General features: G+C 41.2%; 1 protein-coding gene across 12 annotated transcripts in view; it reads right to left on the bottom strand.

Annotated features, from left to right (window-relative positions):
• The window catches only part of UNC79 (unc-79 subunit of NALCN channel complex), a 170845-nt gene that overhangs the window by 49893 nt on the left and 102437 nt on the right, over positions 1 to 18515 (bottom strand). For 11 of the 12 annotated variants that reach the window (XM_075926676.2, XM_089778372.1, XM_089778373.1 and 8 more), the window contains 5 exons: positions 16593 to 16700; positions 10943 to 11059; positions 8476 to 8559; positions 6102 to 6204; positions 3613 to 3753 (listed from right to left, as the gene is read on the bottom strand). In XM_075926676.2, coding sequence (XP_075782791.2) covers positions 3613 to 3753; positions 6102 to 6204; positions 8476 to 8559; positions 10943 to 11059; positions 16593 to 16700 — 553 coding nt within the window. Of the gene's footprint in view, positions 1 to 3612; positions 3754 to 6101; positions 6205 to 8475; positions 8560 to 10942; positions 11060 to 16592; positions 16701 to 18515 lie in introns of those variants that run through there. The other variant, XM_089778375.1, reaches the window with a different exon arrangement.

Here is an 18515-nt window from a genome sequence, read left to right on the forward strand (position 1 = left end):
CATCACACACCTAGAGAGAGTGATGGACAAGATCAAGGAAAAGACAGAAAGAATATTGGTGACCGTGATGAGAATTAACAACTTGAGGTTCGCGGATGATATAGTTATCATCGAGGAAGATGAAGAGAAGTTAGCGAGAATGGTGCAAGTGCTAAATGAGGAAGGGAAGAGGTATGGACTGATTATGAATATCGATAAAACAAAGACAATGGTATTTGGAGATAAGGAAATAGGAAGGAAGATCAGTGTAGATGGGATCGAACTAGAAAACAGAGAAGTTCACGTATTTGGGAAGCAACATGACATATGATCTAGACCTGTAGGAAGGAAATAACAACTAGAATAGCGAAAGCAAGAGTGAGTTTGAAGGCAATGGATAAGATCTGGAAAACTAAAGCGATTAGCTTAGGAACGAAGCTGGGTGTCTTGAAAATGTGTGTATGTAACAGCATGTTGTACGGATGTGAGACGGGTGATAATGAAAGATTCAAAGAGAAGGATACTTGTGGTGTATGGAGGCACGGACTCCGGCCGGTGCAAGCACGAAATTATTTTATTGCAAGATTAGAACTATCTTTATACCCTCTCAACTTCCTAAAAGTCCACATCCTACTTTTCACAAACTGAGCTTTTTCACAGTCCCAACACAACATTCTCGAAGGTCGTTGACTCGGGCAGATGTTGTTATTGTTGGCTCAGGACTCTTGATTACGCGCGTTCTCGCTGACTCTCGGATCGTCCTCCAAGGTCTGCAGCTTTTCTTGGTTTTGTCCTTGGGATGCCCTGTCACGCGGCCAAAGCACTATACTTATTAATTCTCTACAGATACTGACGTTTGAGAGGAGTTGTTATAGAAAGATCCTGAGAATAGGATGGATGCAGAAGGTTACCAACAAGGAATTATATAGGAAGATATAGCCAAAAGAGAACCTACTGCAGAAGGTTATACAACGAAAGTTATAGCTATTTGGGCATATCTGCAAAATGAACAACAAGCGAAAAGTTAAGACTGATTTTCGGCATAATGGATGGACCGAATAGGAGAGGTAGACCCCACAGAGAATGGATAGATGATATAGCAGATTGGTGCAGAGCTAGTCTACAGAAACTAAGCCACTCTGCACTGGACAGGGAAAGATGGAAGGAAATAGTGAGGGAGACATTGGACACCAACGGGCACTGAGTCCATGGTTGTTGTTGTTGATGATGATGATGAATTCCTTTGCAGGTCTATAACTGTACCCAGCTTAGTAAAAAAGGTGGTGCCCTGGACTGTATGCTAGGAAATGATAAAGTAAGTTAATCATATTGGAATACCCCACGTTGTATACCATCTACTTCACTTATGGACTCAGCTGTGTCTCACTGTGGATGCAGTATTTCCACTTCAGTCAGGAAAATGTACTACATCCCCCCCATGGTTTGATAACTAATCTTTGGGAGCTTAATTGTTCATGGCTTCTTACTGGCCCTGTTAGTGCAGTATTTATGAGAAACAAGTAGGATGAATGGCATCAGTCTAGATTGGAAACTCTACCTCCTCCGGAGTTCATTAACACTGACAGTGGGGAACTGCAGCCTCAGCGTTAATGGAAATGGAGGACTTGATTCTCCACTATCTTCAAGTGGAGTTTAGACATAGTGGAGAGAGAAGGCTGCAGGGAACCAGTTGCAGTTTCAGAATCCTTGACCACCAATCCCCTGCATAAATTACAACTGTAGGGGTATGTCTACACTACCACCCTAGTTCGAACTAGGGTGTAGGCAACCAAAGTTGCAAATGAAGCCCGGGATTTGAATTTCCCGGGCTTCATTTGCATCTTGCCGGGCGCTGCCATTTTTAAAGCCTCGCTAGCTCGGACTCCGTGCCCGCGGCTACACGCGGCACGGACTAGGTAGTTCGGATTAGGCTTCCTATTCCGAACTACCGGTACACGAGGAGTATCGGTAGTTCAGTATAGGAAGCCTAATCTGAACTACCTAGTCCGTGCCGCATGTAGCCGCGGGCACGGAGTCCAAACTAGCGGGGCTTTAAAAATGGCGGCGCCCGGCAAGATGCAAATGAAGCCCAGGAAATTCAAATCCCGGGCTTCAATTGCAACTTCGGTTGCCTACATTAACCACCCTAGTTCGAACTAGGGTGGTAGTGTAGACATGCCCTAGGGGAGTAATTTTAAGTTAAGGGGTCTTATGCCAGTGGAGAAGCAAGTATAAGAGAGCTCTGCTTCACTGTCACCACAACTCTCCCTGCCTAGACACCACTCCTGGAATGCCCCTGACAAATGCTCTCCTTCCATCTTATGCTCTGAGTTGTGAAAGCAGTTGGCACAGGAGCCATCTCCACAAGCTTTCTGCCAGCACAGTTCTCTGTACATAGAGAAATCTCCTATGGTCATCTCTGAAAATGGCTTTGCAGCATGACATGACCTTAGCTGACCAGAACGCCTGGTGCCTAGAACACGTGGCATCCACTGACAGCCTCCCTGATCAGCTCCTCCACCTCCTTCCCAGTACCACCCACTCTCTGTGAATCAGTTGTTCAGCAGTGACCAGGAGGCACTAGGAGGAGTGAGAGTGGGGCTCGCTGCGAGAGGGGGTACAATGAGTAGGGATGGAATGGGAGCTGGAAGAGGTGGGACAGGAGTACAAGCTTGGGGGAAAGGTGGAGAGAGGGCAGGGCCTGAGGCGATGTAGGGATCAAGTATCCTCCTGCAACTCCTAAAGTCGGCGTCTATGTTCCTACCTCCCAGTTCCAGCCATACCTCTGATCTGCAGTCTTTCACCCTGGCCTGACTCTGACCCTGACTCCTGCTAACTGAACCCTGATTTCTCTGACTCCGGCTCAATATATGGACTCCAGCCTAGCTGTGACTGCTTGATCCCCTATGCCCTGGGCCGTTACAGGCAGTTCCCTCTGTCAGGAAAAGCCCCCAGCAGCTTTCCGCTTCCTTAGCCTTTCTTCATTGTATCCCCTGCCAGAGCCTTTTACTGCCTCATGTATGTAGCTACACAATGCAGTGTGAACGCAGCTTGCTTTTCACTGTAGCAAGTAGCTACATGTATCTTATGTGCCACTGCCAGCCTTCCCAATCAGCTCCTCCACTTGCACGCAGTGTGTGCGTATAGATAGAGAGTGTAAAGATCGACTCTATGGCCTGGATCACCTACACTTCTGAGTATACATCTGCAGGGTGGTGGTGTTTACTTTTAACATTTTAAAGCCTCTGTTATGCCAGATGAGTGTATGTCATGAAGGCTCTTGACTCTGAACTAAGCATGACTGGATCTAGTGGAATCTATCATGTTCAACTTCACCTTCATTGTAGGATACCATTTTTCAGCAATACAGTAATAACCACAAAAAAAGGGATACCACCTCAAATCCCCAAAACCACTGCACAGGACATGGTGTACTAGACTGATGCACAGAGCACCATCCCCGCTCACTAGTGTCAAGACCCAGCTGCTTCAAACATAGTCTACCATATGCCATCAAGACAACCTTTTCAGTTCTCCTGGGGAATTCATCACAATTTGAAGGCACAAAAAACTTCCTTCCATCATAAAAGAGAAAGAGAGAGAGAAAAATTGAGAGAGAGTTCCAAAAGTTACCTTCCCACAGACTGCATGATGTCCAGCAATAAAGGAGCAGCCAAATCTGGGCTAAGGTGAATAAATGTGGAGAGAACAACTATGGCCAGACCCAGTGTTTCTTCATCATACTCTTCGAGGACAGCCCCACAATCATGGCATCTGTAACGAGAGTTATTAAAAACTAATATTATTCGTTCAATTAATTAGGAGACTCCAAATTACATTGAACTTTTTATGGCTAAGAAAATAGATTACTATGCTTTAAACCCTGGATACAAAGCTCTTTTCGCGAGCTACATTGACAGGGAATGGTGATTTCTGGCAGGTGGGCAGTACCTCCACTCTGTGCCTTGGATCAAGCAGCAATAAAGCAATACACTGATGAGATCAGATTCCAATTGTTGTTACAGGCTGGAAAGAGGACATGATAGGATTTTTATGTGGTGAGGAGGCCAAGGAAGATTCCCTTTATTTTTAAAGACGTCTCTTTCTGTTCCAAACCAGTTTTGCTGCAGAACTGCTGCCCTGCAATGCTCAAAGAGAACTCCGAAAGTTCTGAAATAGTTTTGTAATCTCTAATCATAAAGGAGATGTCAGCTACAAGAGAGATAAGGCAGGGTTCCAAAACCCGGGAAACTGGCACATCTCAGCCCAGTAGGGAGACTTGGTTAATTTGATCAACCAGTTGCTAATGACTCTAACAGATTGTGATATTGTAACTTAATGGGATTCTACAGGCAATTTTCTTCTCTTTGCCTCCAAACAGCAGGAGCAGATGCAAGCAAGGTTATGAAAACCAATCTCATCTGGTTTGGCATCTGATGCCAAAGCTTTTGGGAAAAGGCCAAAGAAGAGGCATGAAATATGCCCACTTCTTGGGATGCTCAGCCTTTACACAACGTAATTTCCAGTTCCACTGATGATGCACACAACAACCTTCCCCTCCTCTAGTAAGCATCTTGGCATTCTGTTCAGTGGCTAGAGGACAGGCCTGAAAGCCACAACTCTTGTGTTCTAGTTCCAGCTCTGCCACTGAATCAATGGGTGGCTGTAAGCCATCTACTTCACTACTATGCTATAAACCAGGGATGGGCAATAATTTTAGAAGAGGAGGCATTTCACAAATGTATAAAATTTATAAAAAATAAATAAATCGAAAGAACTGAGGGCTTTTTGTGCAATTGGTAATCCTCATTCTATGAGGAAGATACCTTTTTGTGAAAGAGCTCTTTTGCAAAAAGGCGTGTGTGGATGGGGAAGAGGGAGTTTTTTCGGAAGAATAGGGAAGAGGAAAAAGCACATGTGCCCTGGTGGCCACTCCATCCACAGTAATCACAGCTCAAATGCGAGAAAGCTTTTTGGATGCACTTTTGCAGTGTGGATGCTCTCTTGTGCACAAAGTTTTTTCAGAAGATCTTTTCCAAAAAAAGCTTCTTGTGCTAGAAGACTGTAGTCTAGATGTAGCCTTAATGAACTTTCTGACCATTGCTATAGAATCTCTAGCACCTGAGGCTATGTCTACATAGAAGCATTATTTCAGAATAAATGACATTATTCTGAAATAACAAAGAGTGTGTCTACACAGCAACCCATTATTTCAAAATAATGGCAAGCTGGAGGACTTCTTACTCTGACTTCAGTAACCCTCATTGCACAAGGAGTAAGGGAAGTCAAAGGAAGAGTGCTCTTCCTTCAACTTCCTGCTGTGTACACAGAGCCAAAAGCCAAATTAAGCTATTTTGACTTCAGATACGCAATTGACATAGCTGAAATTGTGTAGCTTAATTCAACTTTTGCCCTGCTGTGTAGACATGTCCTGCATGCCTTCTCCCATCTCACTGTCCACACAGGTGGCAATGGTTCTCACAAACTTCCTGACACCAGGTTTTCTCCCAAGATTTCTGTCAGCGTGGACATTTTCCAAATCATATCAAGAAAAGATACTCCTTCAGAAAATGGTCCTGACTAAGATCCAAAACCACTGTGGTGAATTCATATCCAAGGGTTTGGAAAGCAAGTCCCAGTTCAGACCTATCTCTGTATTATTAAAAAAGCCCCTTTAAAGTAAGATATCTTTTTTTCCGTGCATACAGTCATTACCCTTTTCTTCTTCCTTTAAAACTAGAGGAATTCCATGCAACAGGTACCATGGGGTCTGATCTCATTTGTACCAGATTTACACTGGTGTAACTGCTTTGCCTTTAATAGAATTACTTTTGATTTGCACCAGGGATAAGTGAGAAAAGAATCATCTTTCACAGTGTACAGTACTGAGCAAAATGTCAACACTCAAATAATAAAACAGTACTACTAATAATACCCAAAGCCACCACTTTGCAAACACATAATCATGTGCTAGTATATTCACAGCACACTTCCGAAAATTTTCCCTTCCTACAGAAAAATTGAAAATGTTCTTTCGTTTAATCAGGACCCATCCAAATAAGTTTTTAAGATCAGTGGTTTTTAACTACCAAATCATTTGAAAGTAACAGAAACTGCCTTACTTGTCAGTCATCATAGTAGGTTGATCATCGGTAAATTCTTCTGGTGCTGGTACAAACATACTGACTATACTGGGTGCTGATAGCAAGCTGGATTTGGTGGCACCTTGAAGCCATTAAAAGAAAAGAAGAATGTTAAATGGAAATCTGGAATAGACATCGGTGAAGAAAAAAATGTGTATGTAAATAAAAATGTGTCTCTCTGGAGAAAGAGCCAACATATTGTTTGGTTGTGTCAGATTACTCCAGTTACTTAGGCTTAAAGGTCAGGAATTATTTTAAAAATTGAGATCCTAAGGAAGTAAATGAAACAAATTAAACTTCACTGTTGAGCTGTCCAATTCTTATCCAATGGGAGCGGGGGGGATGGCGGTGAACACTCCATCGCTTCATGTAGGGGCGACGGAAGCCACGCAAGGCCACTGGCGATGTACTGGCTACAGAAGTTTAGCCGCTGGCCCAAAAGGGGGGGCAGAAGGAGCAGAGCAGCATGTCCAGGGAACGACAGAAGCCTGCGTCATGCCGCAAGCAAGGAGCAGCATCAGGAGGGTGCAAAAGCATAAAACAAGGCATACAAATAGTGTAGTCGCATGTGGCTATCCCTTGTCCAGGAGGCACCTGTTCTGTGCCCAAATTATGGGAGATAGGAATGAATTATGTGTTTAACAGGCAGGGTTGAAGGCACTGGTAGGCTCATAAGACAAGTACTGAATAGAGTGTCCTGGTAGATGGGACTTGGTTTGATCCAATATATGGTGTTAGCACAGACCATCTCTGAGTCAGCCATTTTGTTCCCCAGAATCTCAGCTTTCTTTCTTTTTATTTTTTTAATTTTTAAAGGTATTTCTCTAGTTGTTACAGTTGTGAAAAAAACCTCTGAAACAATAGCACAGAGAGGTGAACTGCCCCATTCATTTCAGTGAAGTGTTAATACAACAAATGATGATATTTTGACGTCAACGCTGTTAATTATCTCCTTTCTCGGGTAAGAAAGAAGAGAGAAGGTTACAGATCTGCACAATCTACTATCAAGAAATGTCTCATTTTGATGCCACAAATGAGAGGCATTCTGTGGAAAAGCACCTTTTCTTTCTTCCACCCAACTTAAAGAAGCCTCACTGAAGAAGCCTTAAAGAAGCCCCACTGAAAAGAGCAAAACTCAATGAAATCAGTGAAACTCAGATTACAGATATGGTCACACATGGATGGCCCATGCTAAATCGGATCTCATTTTGAAGTTGCACATGGGTGGAGCTCATTTTTTGGTTAGAGTTTGGAAAAGTATCGATATCTTTTTTCTTTCAGTTTACCTCTTGCGGATATGGAAGGGCTGAAGGATGACTGAAGAAATCAGCAAGAAAACAACCAGCAATCTGAAGGCCTCACAAACAGAATTCACAGCTAATGTTGAAACTATCCTACTGTAATCCTCATCAAAGATTAAAGAAACAAGAGATAGATTGTCTGATTAAATTTGGTATAAATGGAGCTGCTATTGATACACTCCCAATAGCTGCAATAGTGCAAAGGCAAGCTCAGACCAAATGATCTATATGAAATCCCATAATATAGGATTCTAGACTGCTAGGGATGGTCCCGAGTACTGCTTTAATGAAAACAGAAGAGTGTTGAACAATTCTTCTGCTGAGTTTGGAAGGAAACAATTCTTTTCTACACAAATGAAGAACCTATCCCATTCGGAGTCCTTAAACTTTAGGGACTCCATTATATGAGTAATGGTCCCTTTGAGATTGCACTGGGTGCAGCAGACATGTTAGAAAGTCTTGAGAACTTTTCAGTGATATGAGAAACCATCTAGAATGCAAGAAATAAGAGTTTGAGTATGTCTAGCTAGTCTTTGCTTCATAAAGAAATTCACTTTACCTACTCTTTTATCATCTCTAGCTACAATTACAATATAGCATACAAATGCTGGATGTTGTCATATGGCTACATAACTGGGAATAAGGCTCAGCTGCTAATAATAAGAACATTTGTGCTGATCTTGTGGTGAACAGTGAGAAAGAATGTGGTTCGAGCTAAAGAAAGGCTAGTTCGTACTTCCATTAAAAGTTGTAAGGGAGGTTGCGCAGTATGGATGTCGGGAATGAATGTTCGAATAGCTGGGACTTGGTGGCCCAGGGAATGGGCACAAATTTTTTCACTTCCAAGTCATCAGTTAAGTCCAGACAAGCTAGTTACTGACAGGAAGTCATTACCATCCATCAACTATTCATATCCTGTGTGAAATGAACTGGTGATGTCACTCTCGTTGAACGGAACACAAGGCCACCATCACAATGGGTACTAACTGGTATCCTTATTGGTGGTCTCAGCAGAGAGACCAAGTTTGAATGGACATGGACAATGAACTAACCTCTTATTCTGAGTGGTGGTCCCTCCAGGTCAGGGTTTAGACAAACTGAGACATTGCACGGCCGCTTCCCATGCTGTATCTGTTCTGTGGATAAATAGAGGACTTCAGTCTGTGGCACTGTTAATGCACTGCCTGTCACCATCACCACAAATTCACTCAAACAGTTAAAACACCACCACCATACACGCACAAACACCAGCTGGAAAACAGAGTGTTAAATCTGTGAGCATAAAAAGAAGAGAAGAAAAGAAGGTAAAAGGTCAATAGAAGCAAGAAACAGATATAACAATATCAAAGGAGGCCTTTTAGGAAAGTTCAAAGTCTTTTGATAAGAAATATAGGGCTAATTGTAAGGTTTCAGCAAGAAATAGAATATGTAAAGAGACAGAGAAAGAGTAAACGGTAATGCTTAGGGAAATTGAGAGATCATTAGATCATGGACATGTGTATGCTGGCATAGGATAGACATACAATCAGTTCATTTTTCCTGAGAAAGAGTTTGGGAAAGAGCAGTTTCAAATGAGGGATGAATAAAGAGAGGCATGGTACCCATATTAGCTGGGCTGATGTTGAAAATATAAAGCAGCCACAAAAGGGTCTGAAGTTAGGTATTGCAAAAGTTCCCTTGAACATTTTAGTTGAGGTCTCAACCCACTGGAGGAAGTTTCTGGAAGTAATGTCTTTTGGAGAGACATATGACAGATGTTAAAAAGAATGCTGCTAGTGGATTTCCAACAAGAACATTAAAGATGGAGCTCCTCAAAGATATAATGATTAGAATATTGAGTTGCCCACTTGGAAAATAGGTTGAATAGCTCACCTAAGAGATAAACAATAAACTACAGATTGAAAATCCATAATCTGGACTTCCCTGGTCCGGCTACACCACCTAGTCTGGCATCCTCAGGTGATAAGCCATGGGTCTGGGGTCAGGAGCACGGCCAGAACAGAGTCTTGGGGGCAGCAGAGCTGCCAGGAGGAATGGAACATGGCCACTGAAGGAGAGCGCATAGCCCCCCAAGCCTTAGTGAGGATGCTGGGGGAGAGCACAGAGCCGCCGGGAGGAGCACGGAGCCCCCTAAGTGTTGATTTGACTAGATTTTAAAATTTTTCTAATCAGAAACTCTGGAGCTGCAGGAAGGAGTGCAGAGCTGTAGGCAGTAGCGGAGTTCCCGGAGGGCAGCGGGAGCACAAAGCCCCCAGCAGCAGCAAAGCCACCAGGGAGAGAGTGGTGCTTCCATCAGGGAGAGAGTAGAGCTCCAGACAGCAGTGGAGTCCTGGGCCACTGTGGGAACAGTGGAGCCCTGGGCTGCAGCTTTGACCTCCCCTGGTCCAGCACCAGTCAGGTACTGAGGGTGCTGGAACAGGGAGGTACAACCTGTATATAGTTCTGAAATACTTAATGGGAAACAAGAGTTACTGTATAAGTTATGCTAAATGCTAAGTGAAATTTCTGTATGAGATAGCCTTCTGATATATCAAGTAAATGTATCATGGACCCGCTCCCAATGACAAATTCTATGCTTGATGATGTGGGGAAGGAAAGGAAGAGAAACTGACAATCCACTTCACTTTGAATATCGATGTTACAAGAAAAGCCATAAATGGAATGGGACTGATGGCTCTTACAGATTAAAAGTGAATTAAGCACAATTTCTGAGACCAATCTCCCCACTAACTTGGCAGTGGGACTGTTCATCAAAGTGTTACATCCTGTGTAAATGCTTTACAGTTCTTTCTCCTCTTCCTGTCACCTCCTGGTTTACTAGTGAAATACTAGAAAGCATTATCTATTACGTCAAAGTGAAACATGCCTGAATTCATCATTCTGTGACAACTTCAATGAATTCTAAAAGATTTCACAGAAGAAGAAAAGAATGAAAAGAAGTTAGCACTTTTTCAGGTCGTTAGTGGGGACATTCTGTACTTAATTCAGTTTTCATTGTCTGCTTTGCATTTCGCTCTTAATGAGAAACATGAAAATCCAGGCATGAATTATTGAGCAAAAACCCCATGAGTTCTGCATGGGCTGGCAAAAGACTCCCAAACCTCTGCCTATGGGGAAATAAGAGTCTCCATGGCATAAGGTTTAAATATCTGATGTCTTGATAAGATTTCAAACATTTTTCTTCATAAATATGATTCACAAACACCATGGGTGAAATCCTGGCCCTGCTGAAGTCAGAACTAACACTCAATTTGACCCCCGAAGGGCTAGAATGTCACTTACCTAAATACAAAATAGTAATGGCCATTATTTCAAAGGAATGACATCCCACTACAGTGGAGCTATGCTGATTCACACCAGCAGAGAATCTGGTATAATTACACTGTAGACCTGAGCTTGGTTAATTTTTCTCCAACAGAAGAATAGCAATGGCTCACGTATACTCACAATTTATCACCACAGAAGAGACACTAACTGGTTTATGGGAATGGGAATAAAGAACAGAGTAGAATAACTTACCAGTATCCCAAGTGCTGATATTATGGGGTGCACTAGATTGGTGTTCCAGCTGTCTCTTCATTAGCTGATTCATTGTCAGAGCTCCCAAGGAGCCCCTTTTCATCTGTCTGAACTGAGCTGCAAATCAGAATTTGAAAAGAGTTCAGAGAATCATACAAGCTGCAATATTGTCCATCAGCATGAGGGCAGTACTGATATCATCCACAAAGACCAGCTGCTTGCTCTCAGAATTGCATTCAAAGTAATCTGCTCTATTCACATAGCTGTATGTTGTGAAATTATGGCCCTATTGCAGTCTATGGCAAAGATCTTGTTGATTTCAGTGGAACCAGGATTTCATGCATTGTGTCTTCTGTCAGTTCCTTGGCCTGTAATCTTTATTTTAAAATACAGTAAAACATGTTCAAGACACCACCTTTATTAGATATCCCTAAAGTTTAACAAATCATCCTAAAGTATTTCCAAACATCAAGTCACACTGTAGCCAGCCTGTGTGTGCACATGCTGGGGGAAATTGTCTTCCTCAACAACCCCCTTTCATTTGCACAAACCATACAGTTAGTAGACCCACAGTCTCTGCACTTGAGAAAGGATGAGGATTGTTCCCCCTAAATACTCTAGGAAAAGAAAGTGTATAAGGAATATGCCTTTGTGCCCCATGACTTGCAGAGTGCTAGATATATTATGTGATATATTTAAGCTGCAGTCTCGCAAACCCTGCCCCTCAGAGAGCGATTGCATTTCTCTCCAAAGTTCCCCAGAGGTGGGACACCTCCATACCACTTTGTAGACAGGCTAGCATCTAAATAGCACAAGTTGGCCCTTTAGTCCCCTACACTTTGATTAGATGACTTTGTCCTTTAAGCTACCAACTTCTGCTGGTTCGCCAAGCTGACATTTTCTACACTTTTTAACCTACACTGCTGTAAATTCTACTGAAAATTACTAGTTGGACAATACTTCCTGACAAACCATAATGCAACCAGCAATTACGACCAATACGGTAATATATTTCCCTAATACTCAAATGGAAAGAGAAAGATGTGATGGATTGCTCTCAACCTATCTTCTTTTTCCATATGGGAAGCATCAAGGATGAGCACAGCTTTATCAACCCAGATAGAGCAATGTATTTCCCCCAATGAAACTGAGACCATTATTCAGTGCCTGAAACTGATTCTTGGGCCCTACATCCGAAAAGCACTTGAGCATCTCCTTAAATCCGTGCCTGTTTTGGAAACCTTTTAAGCGTGTAGATTTAAGCATGAGTTTAAATATTTTCTTGAAGTCAAGCCTACATTATATTAATGTGAGTCCTTTTTGTCATTATCATTTTCACTTGCAACTGAAAAGAAATCTAACATAGTTTTAAAATAGTATTAATATGACACCTGCCAGTATAATTATAAAACATCCAATGGTAACCAGCTAGACTTTAAAAAAATACCAAAGACTCTTTAACACTGTTAACTGAAATGGCAGAACTGGAGATGAGCAGAAGTCAGAAGGGATAGATTCAAACTTGTCCAAAATTTTGACGCATTCAGATACCCAGCTCTTGGGTTAGACCCATCTAGGGCTACATCTATACGGCAGACTTCTTCCACAAAAGCTTATGCAAATGAAGCGCGGAGTAGAATATCGCTGCGCTACATTTGCACAATTAATTAGCAGCCGTTTTTGCGCAAGAGGCTTTTTTCAGGAAGAACGGTTTTGTGCAAAAAGGAGCCGTCTACACAGCTCCTTTTTGCTGCTAATTAATTATGCAACGATATTCTACTCTGTGCTTCATTTGTATAAGTCTTTGTGGAAGAAGGCTGCAGTGTAGATATATCTAAGTACAAAGAAGATCCAAACCCAAATGAAACAGAAAATGGAATAACAGATAATAGAGGACAGAAAGGGACTTCTTTAGGACTACTTGTATTATCTTCTAGATCATCCCTGTCAGGTGTTTGTCTAAACTGTTATTGAAAACATCCAGTGATAGAAATTCCACAATCTTCCTAGGTAATTTGTTCCAGTGCTTAACTATCTTTATAGATAGAAAGTTTTTCCTAATATCTAATCTAAATCTCCTTTGCTGCAATTTAGGCCTATTACTTCTTATCCTGTTCTCCTCTCATAAGGACAATTTAAAGAACTTTCTAACAGATTAAGTACCAGTATCCAATTTATAATAAACAGAGCAACAACATCCACCGGGAATCTGCTTATCGAAACAATTTCACGCACATCATAATGAGAAATGTTGTTAAGTTTCTCCCCATTTATGCAGTACTCTTTCATATATCAAAGCACATTTAAACTCTATTCAGATTCAACAACAAAAAAATTATCCAACTCTGCAGCAAACCAAACCTTGCATACATGAGCTTCTGGGACTGAACCAAATTGAGATTCCATTCAATATTTAACTTTTTTTGTTTTGTTTTGCAGCTGCCTTTCACAGCAAATTAGCAGAAAAATCTAATTTCCATACCTTCCAGTTACAAGGATTTTAAATAGATGCTTTATCAGTTTATCAAAGACCAAATTTCCTAATGAAAGAATAGCAATTAATTTCAGAACTCACAATGTTGCTTGAAGTGCAGCAAGCTGTCAAAATCTAGAAAATTATCTCTTTGAACTCCCATGCCAGCTTTTATTATTGTAATTTCAGCTTCTTTTCATACATATTCAACATAATCAATGTGGTGCTTAGCAGGTTTGTGTTTCCAGAGCTATTTACCTGGTTCCTTAAGGACAGCTGTGATTTCAAATGTTGACAAAACAAAAAAGCTTCCAGCTTTTGAACTGTATATGCACGAAGTTGGTATAGGCACCAATGTCAATGTATATGGCATTTCATATAGTATGATTTTACCAATGAAAACATTATTTCCATTATCTGTTTTCTACCAATAACTTGAAAAAAATCTAGTGAGCAGATCCTCAGCTGTGTAAACTGTTATAACTCAGTAGGAGGTGGACAATGTGTATCAGCTGAGGATTTGCCTTTATGTTTTTCTGTCTGTGGCAATTATTATGGGAGAAGACAGGCTCCCCAGCAACATTTTCTTATCATACAATCTTAGAACACTAGAACTGAAAGGGACCTCAACAGATGATCAGGTTCAGTCTCCTGCCCTTACGGCAGAACCAAGCATTGTCTAGATCAGTGTTTCTCAACCAGTGGTACGAGTACCCTTAGGGGTACTCGAGAGAAGTTTGGGGGGTACCTCAACACAACTGAAATTTGGAGAACTGAATGTTTATTTTAAGTTTTACAGCACTTGATTATTTTTGTACTTTTTACACCCAAAAATTTCATCACCAGCCCGGCTATGATTAAGTTGTTTAAACAAATGTGCTGCAATGGTAGAAAAGAACGTTGTGTGTCTGAAAACTATTTTTTTTAAAAAAGGGGGTACATTATAAAAAAAGGTTGAGAAACACTGGTCTAGATCATCGCTGATAGATGTCTATCCAACATGCTCTTAAACACCTCCAGTGATGGAGATATTTAAGATATCAGGATTGTTTGACAATGTATGTGTCTATAAACCAGAAGCCTACAAATAATTATGTATTTGTATTACAGTAATGAGCAGTGCCCTCAACAGAGAAGAAGGCCCAATTGTATTAAACTCTGAACAAACCTTTAGCAAGGGACAGTCATTGCTCCAAAGAGCTTACAATCTAAATAGACAAGACAGACTAAGGAAACATTTGTATTTCCCATTTCACAGATGGAAACTGAGACAAAGGGTACGTCTAAACTACATGCCTCCGTCGACGGAGGCATGTAGATTAGCCAGATCGGCAGAGGGAAATGAAGCCGCGATTAAAATAATCGCGGCTTCATTTAAATTTAAATGGCTGCCCCGCTCTGCCGATCAGCTGTTTGTCGGCAGATCGGGGCAGTCTGGACGCGCCGCGCCGACAAAGAAGCCTTTCTTGATCGGCACAGGTAAACCTGGTTTCACGAGGCATACCTGTGCCGATCAAGAAAGGCTTCTTTGTCGACACGGCGCATCCAGACTGCCCCGATCTGCCGACAAACAGCTGATCGGCAGAGCGGGGCAGCCATTTAAATTTAAATGAAGCCGCGATTATTTTAATCGCGGCTTCATTTCCCTCTGCTGATCTGGCTAATCTACATGCCTCCGTCGACGGAGGCATGTAGTCTAGACACACCCATAGAGGCTGTGTCTACACTGGCACCCTTTTCCGTAAAAGGGGTGCTAATGAGACACTTCGGAATTGCAAATGCCGCGGGGGATTTAAATATCCCCAGCGGCATTTGCATGAACATGGATGCTGCTTTTTTCTGGCTCGGGGTTTTGCCGGAGAAAAGCACCAGTCTAGACGGGATCTTGCAGAAAATAAGCCCTTTTCCGGAAGATCCCTTATTCCTACGGGGATATTTAAATCCCCCGCGGCATTTGCAATTCCGAAGTTTCTCATTAGCATCCCTTTTACGGAAAAGGGTGCCAGTGTAGACACAGCCAGAGAGAAAAAGGGCCAGATTTATAAAGGCTGTTAGGTGCTTAATGATGCAAAGAAGTACCTGGTGGGTTTGCATAAGCATCTCAGCAGGTAGGAATGCATGCCATTGACATCAGTGGAATCAGGCAACTAACCTGTCCGTATTTAAGTACTTTCAGAAATCCCACTAAGTGTCTTGCTGCATCTTTAGCTACTTAAATACTTTGTAGATCTGCCCCTCTGGACTTGCTAAGGTCTCACTGGAAACTGATAGTGCAGCTGAGAAATTGAAACAGCTCTGACTGGTATTTTAAGCTCAATAACCTCCTTCCTTTTATAGGCCTGATATTATTTCTATTGAAGTCAGTGGTTCTTGGATATCACTAAAGACATTAATACTCAGCATTTGTATAGCATCTTATAGGCCTGTTTCTCCTCCCAGATGCATCAGTGTAATTCCACTGGCTCCAGTGAAGATACATCTATTTTACATCAGGTCCAAGGTCTTCAAAGAACAGTTTTACCCACGAAAGCTTATGCCCTATTAAATCTGTTAGTCTCTAAGGTGCCACAGGACTCCTCATTCTTTTTGCAGATACAGACTAAAATGGCTATCCCCCGGAAACTTTTCACAAATATTAACCAATCAATGCTCACAGATCTCCTGCAGAATATTACTATCATCTCTGTTTCACAATTGGTTAAGTAGCTTTCCTGAGACCACATAGCTAGTAATTGAATTCTCGAGAGTTTCTATCTCCTGGTCCTCTGCTTAGACAACTAGAAAATGCTACATCTCATTAGGAGTGCACACACAAATTCAATAAAACACCTGTTCATCAACCATGACTTCAAAATTCGACCATTGCTTAATTATGTGCCATACATGTCCAGGAAGTTTGCTATGTCTCAATAAACCTTAAAAACAAGTAGCCCTCTGTGTTGTTTTTAAAGTTGCAGAATAATACGGTTACTTTTCAGAGATTCAATAAATCTTCTAGTGCTTAATTGCAAACATAATGCTGGCACTTGTGGAGTACACAAATCTAGTAATGTACCACATAAATATACTTCTAGTTGTGTAAAGTCTGAAGGAAGGCAATATGCCATATGCTGATACATACTAGATGCACAAATGCAGTAATTATGTTTCAGTTCTTGAATCCAGGGGAAAACTTACTGGATATGGAAGAGTGACTACTTGTCTCTGGCACACCTGCTTCAAGTGTAGGAGCGGAAGATGATTCTCTTGGCATTTCCAGAGTTGAAAGTCCTTTAGCAGTGGCGTCTGCAAATGGAAATGGTGCTTAAATTCTGAGTGCATTATTTAAAAATCAGAGAACATTTTTTTCATCAGCTTCTTTCTCTGATTGCCATTTTTATATCTTTTTAATGTTCCATTTGCCAGTTGGCACCTCCAGTGAACTTACACGTGTGCTGATGTTACAGGTGCAATGGGAATTGTTTCTAAATTACTTTTTAAAGGAGATTCTGGATAAGCCGCTTGAAGACTATTCATAGATAGTACAAAATAAAATGAATATATGTACATAAAGCACCCTGACTCTGATCTCAATTACAAAGTGTACATCAATAGAGTAAGACTGGTGTAAATCTAGTGTAAATGACAAAATGTCACAACTCTTGCATTATTTGGTATTATTTCTCAAGTTGAAGTTCCTAAAGTAATTTGTCTGTGCGAGAATCTCAGCTTTCATTTAAAAAAAACTTATTGACATCAGAATTGCAGAGAAAAGCTTCAAAATATGTATTCTAAAGGTTTAAAATATGGAGAAGAATCTAAAACCTGTGGCATAAACAAAAAACTCATGATTTTTAAGTTACTCTCATGATTTCTGATCAGCTGGAGTTATCAAAACTGGAAGAATCAAACCCAAAGTTTTTCCAGATACCACTGTCTTGTGCAAGCACAAAATAACTAAGAAAATGTGAATGTATATAATGTTATAAAAATCACAAGCAGGAACCCATAGATTGCTCATTTGTAGAAAAGGGTCATTCTGGATATTCCACTGGGAAACAAATTATGTCAGAATCCTTTCCAAAAGTATTAAAGGATGCAAGTATCAGCATTTTGCAATAGGTGCTTGAAACTGTCACTAGCAAATTACGACAACCACATCAAGGTGCTTGAAACTGCCACTAGCAAATTATGACAACCACATCAAGCCAGCTAACCTAAACTATAATAAATATATTCAAAAACTAATCAGGATGGTAAAAGAAACAATAAACCCTTAACTAATAAGATATGTAACTCATTCTAATCACTACCAGCATTATAAGCCAAGGCTCTTTAATGGGACATGGTGAATATTTTATACAGCTGTATAATCATGCATACAGCAATGTGCAATCATGTTTCCCTTTAGTGGCTAAAATTCTGGTGCCAGGTATGTGTGTCAGAGTTCTGACAACCCTTTCAATTCAATAGGTGTTTGTGAATGTGTGTGTGAAAACCAGGTCTCATTGATTTGCAGGCTCTAATGATCAAAAAGGGGTTGAGGCTAAACAAATCCTATTTTTCTGTGGCCACTTCCTTTAGCAAACTTGTACAAATAATTGAAGATCAATTGGCTCATTTTCACCTGGTTACACAGGCTCTTTGGCTCACTTTGGGAGAGATTACATGATGAGAAGAAGGTGGGAAGCCCTTGGTGGAGAAAGAATAGGTTAAGGATTATTTAGAAAAGTTAAACATACACAAATCCATGGGGCCAGATTTAATGCTTCCAAGCGTGCGGAGAGAGTTGGCAGATGTCATTGCAGAGTCTTTGGCCATTATCTTTGAAAACTCGTGGTGCTTGGGAGAAGGTCTGGATAATTGGAAAAAGGCAAATGTAGTTCCCATCTTTAAAAAAGGAAAGAAGGACAATCCAGGGAACTACAGACCAGTCAGCCTCACCTTAGTCCCCAGAAAAATCATGGACAGGATCCTCAAGGAATCCATTTTGAAGCACTTGAAAGAGAGAAAGGTGATCAGGAATAGTCAACACGGATTCACAAAGGGCAAATAAATGCCTGACCAACCTGATTGCCTTCTATGATGAGGTAACTGGCTCTGTGGACATGGGGAAGTTGG

Source organism: Pelodiscus sinensis, chromosome 5, assembly GCF_052426305.1.
Source record: "Pelodiscus sinensis isolate ZL-2025 chromosome 5, ASM5242630v1, whole genome shotgun sequence".
In the NCBI taxonomy this organism is placed as follows: Eukaryota; Metazoa; Chordata; order Testudines; family Trionychidae; genus Pelodiscus; species Pelodiscus sinensis.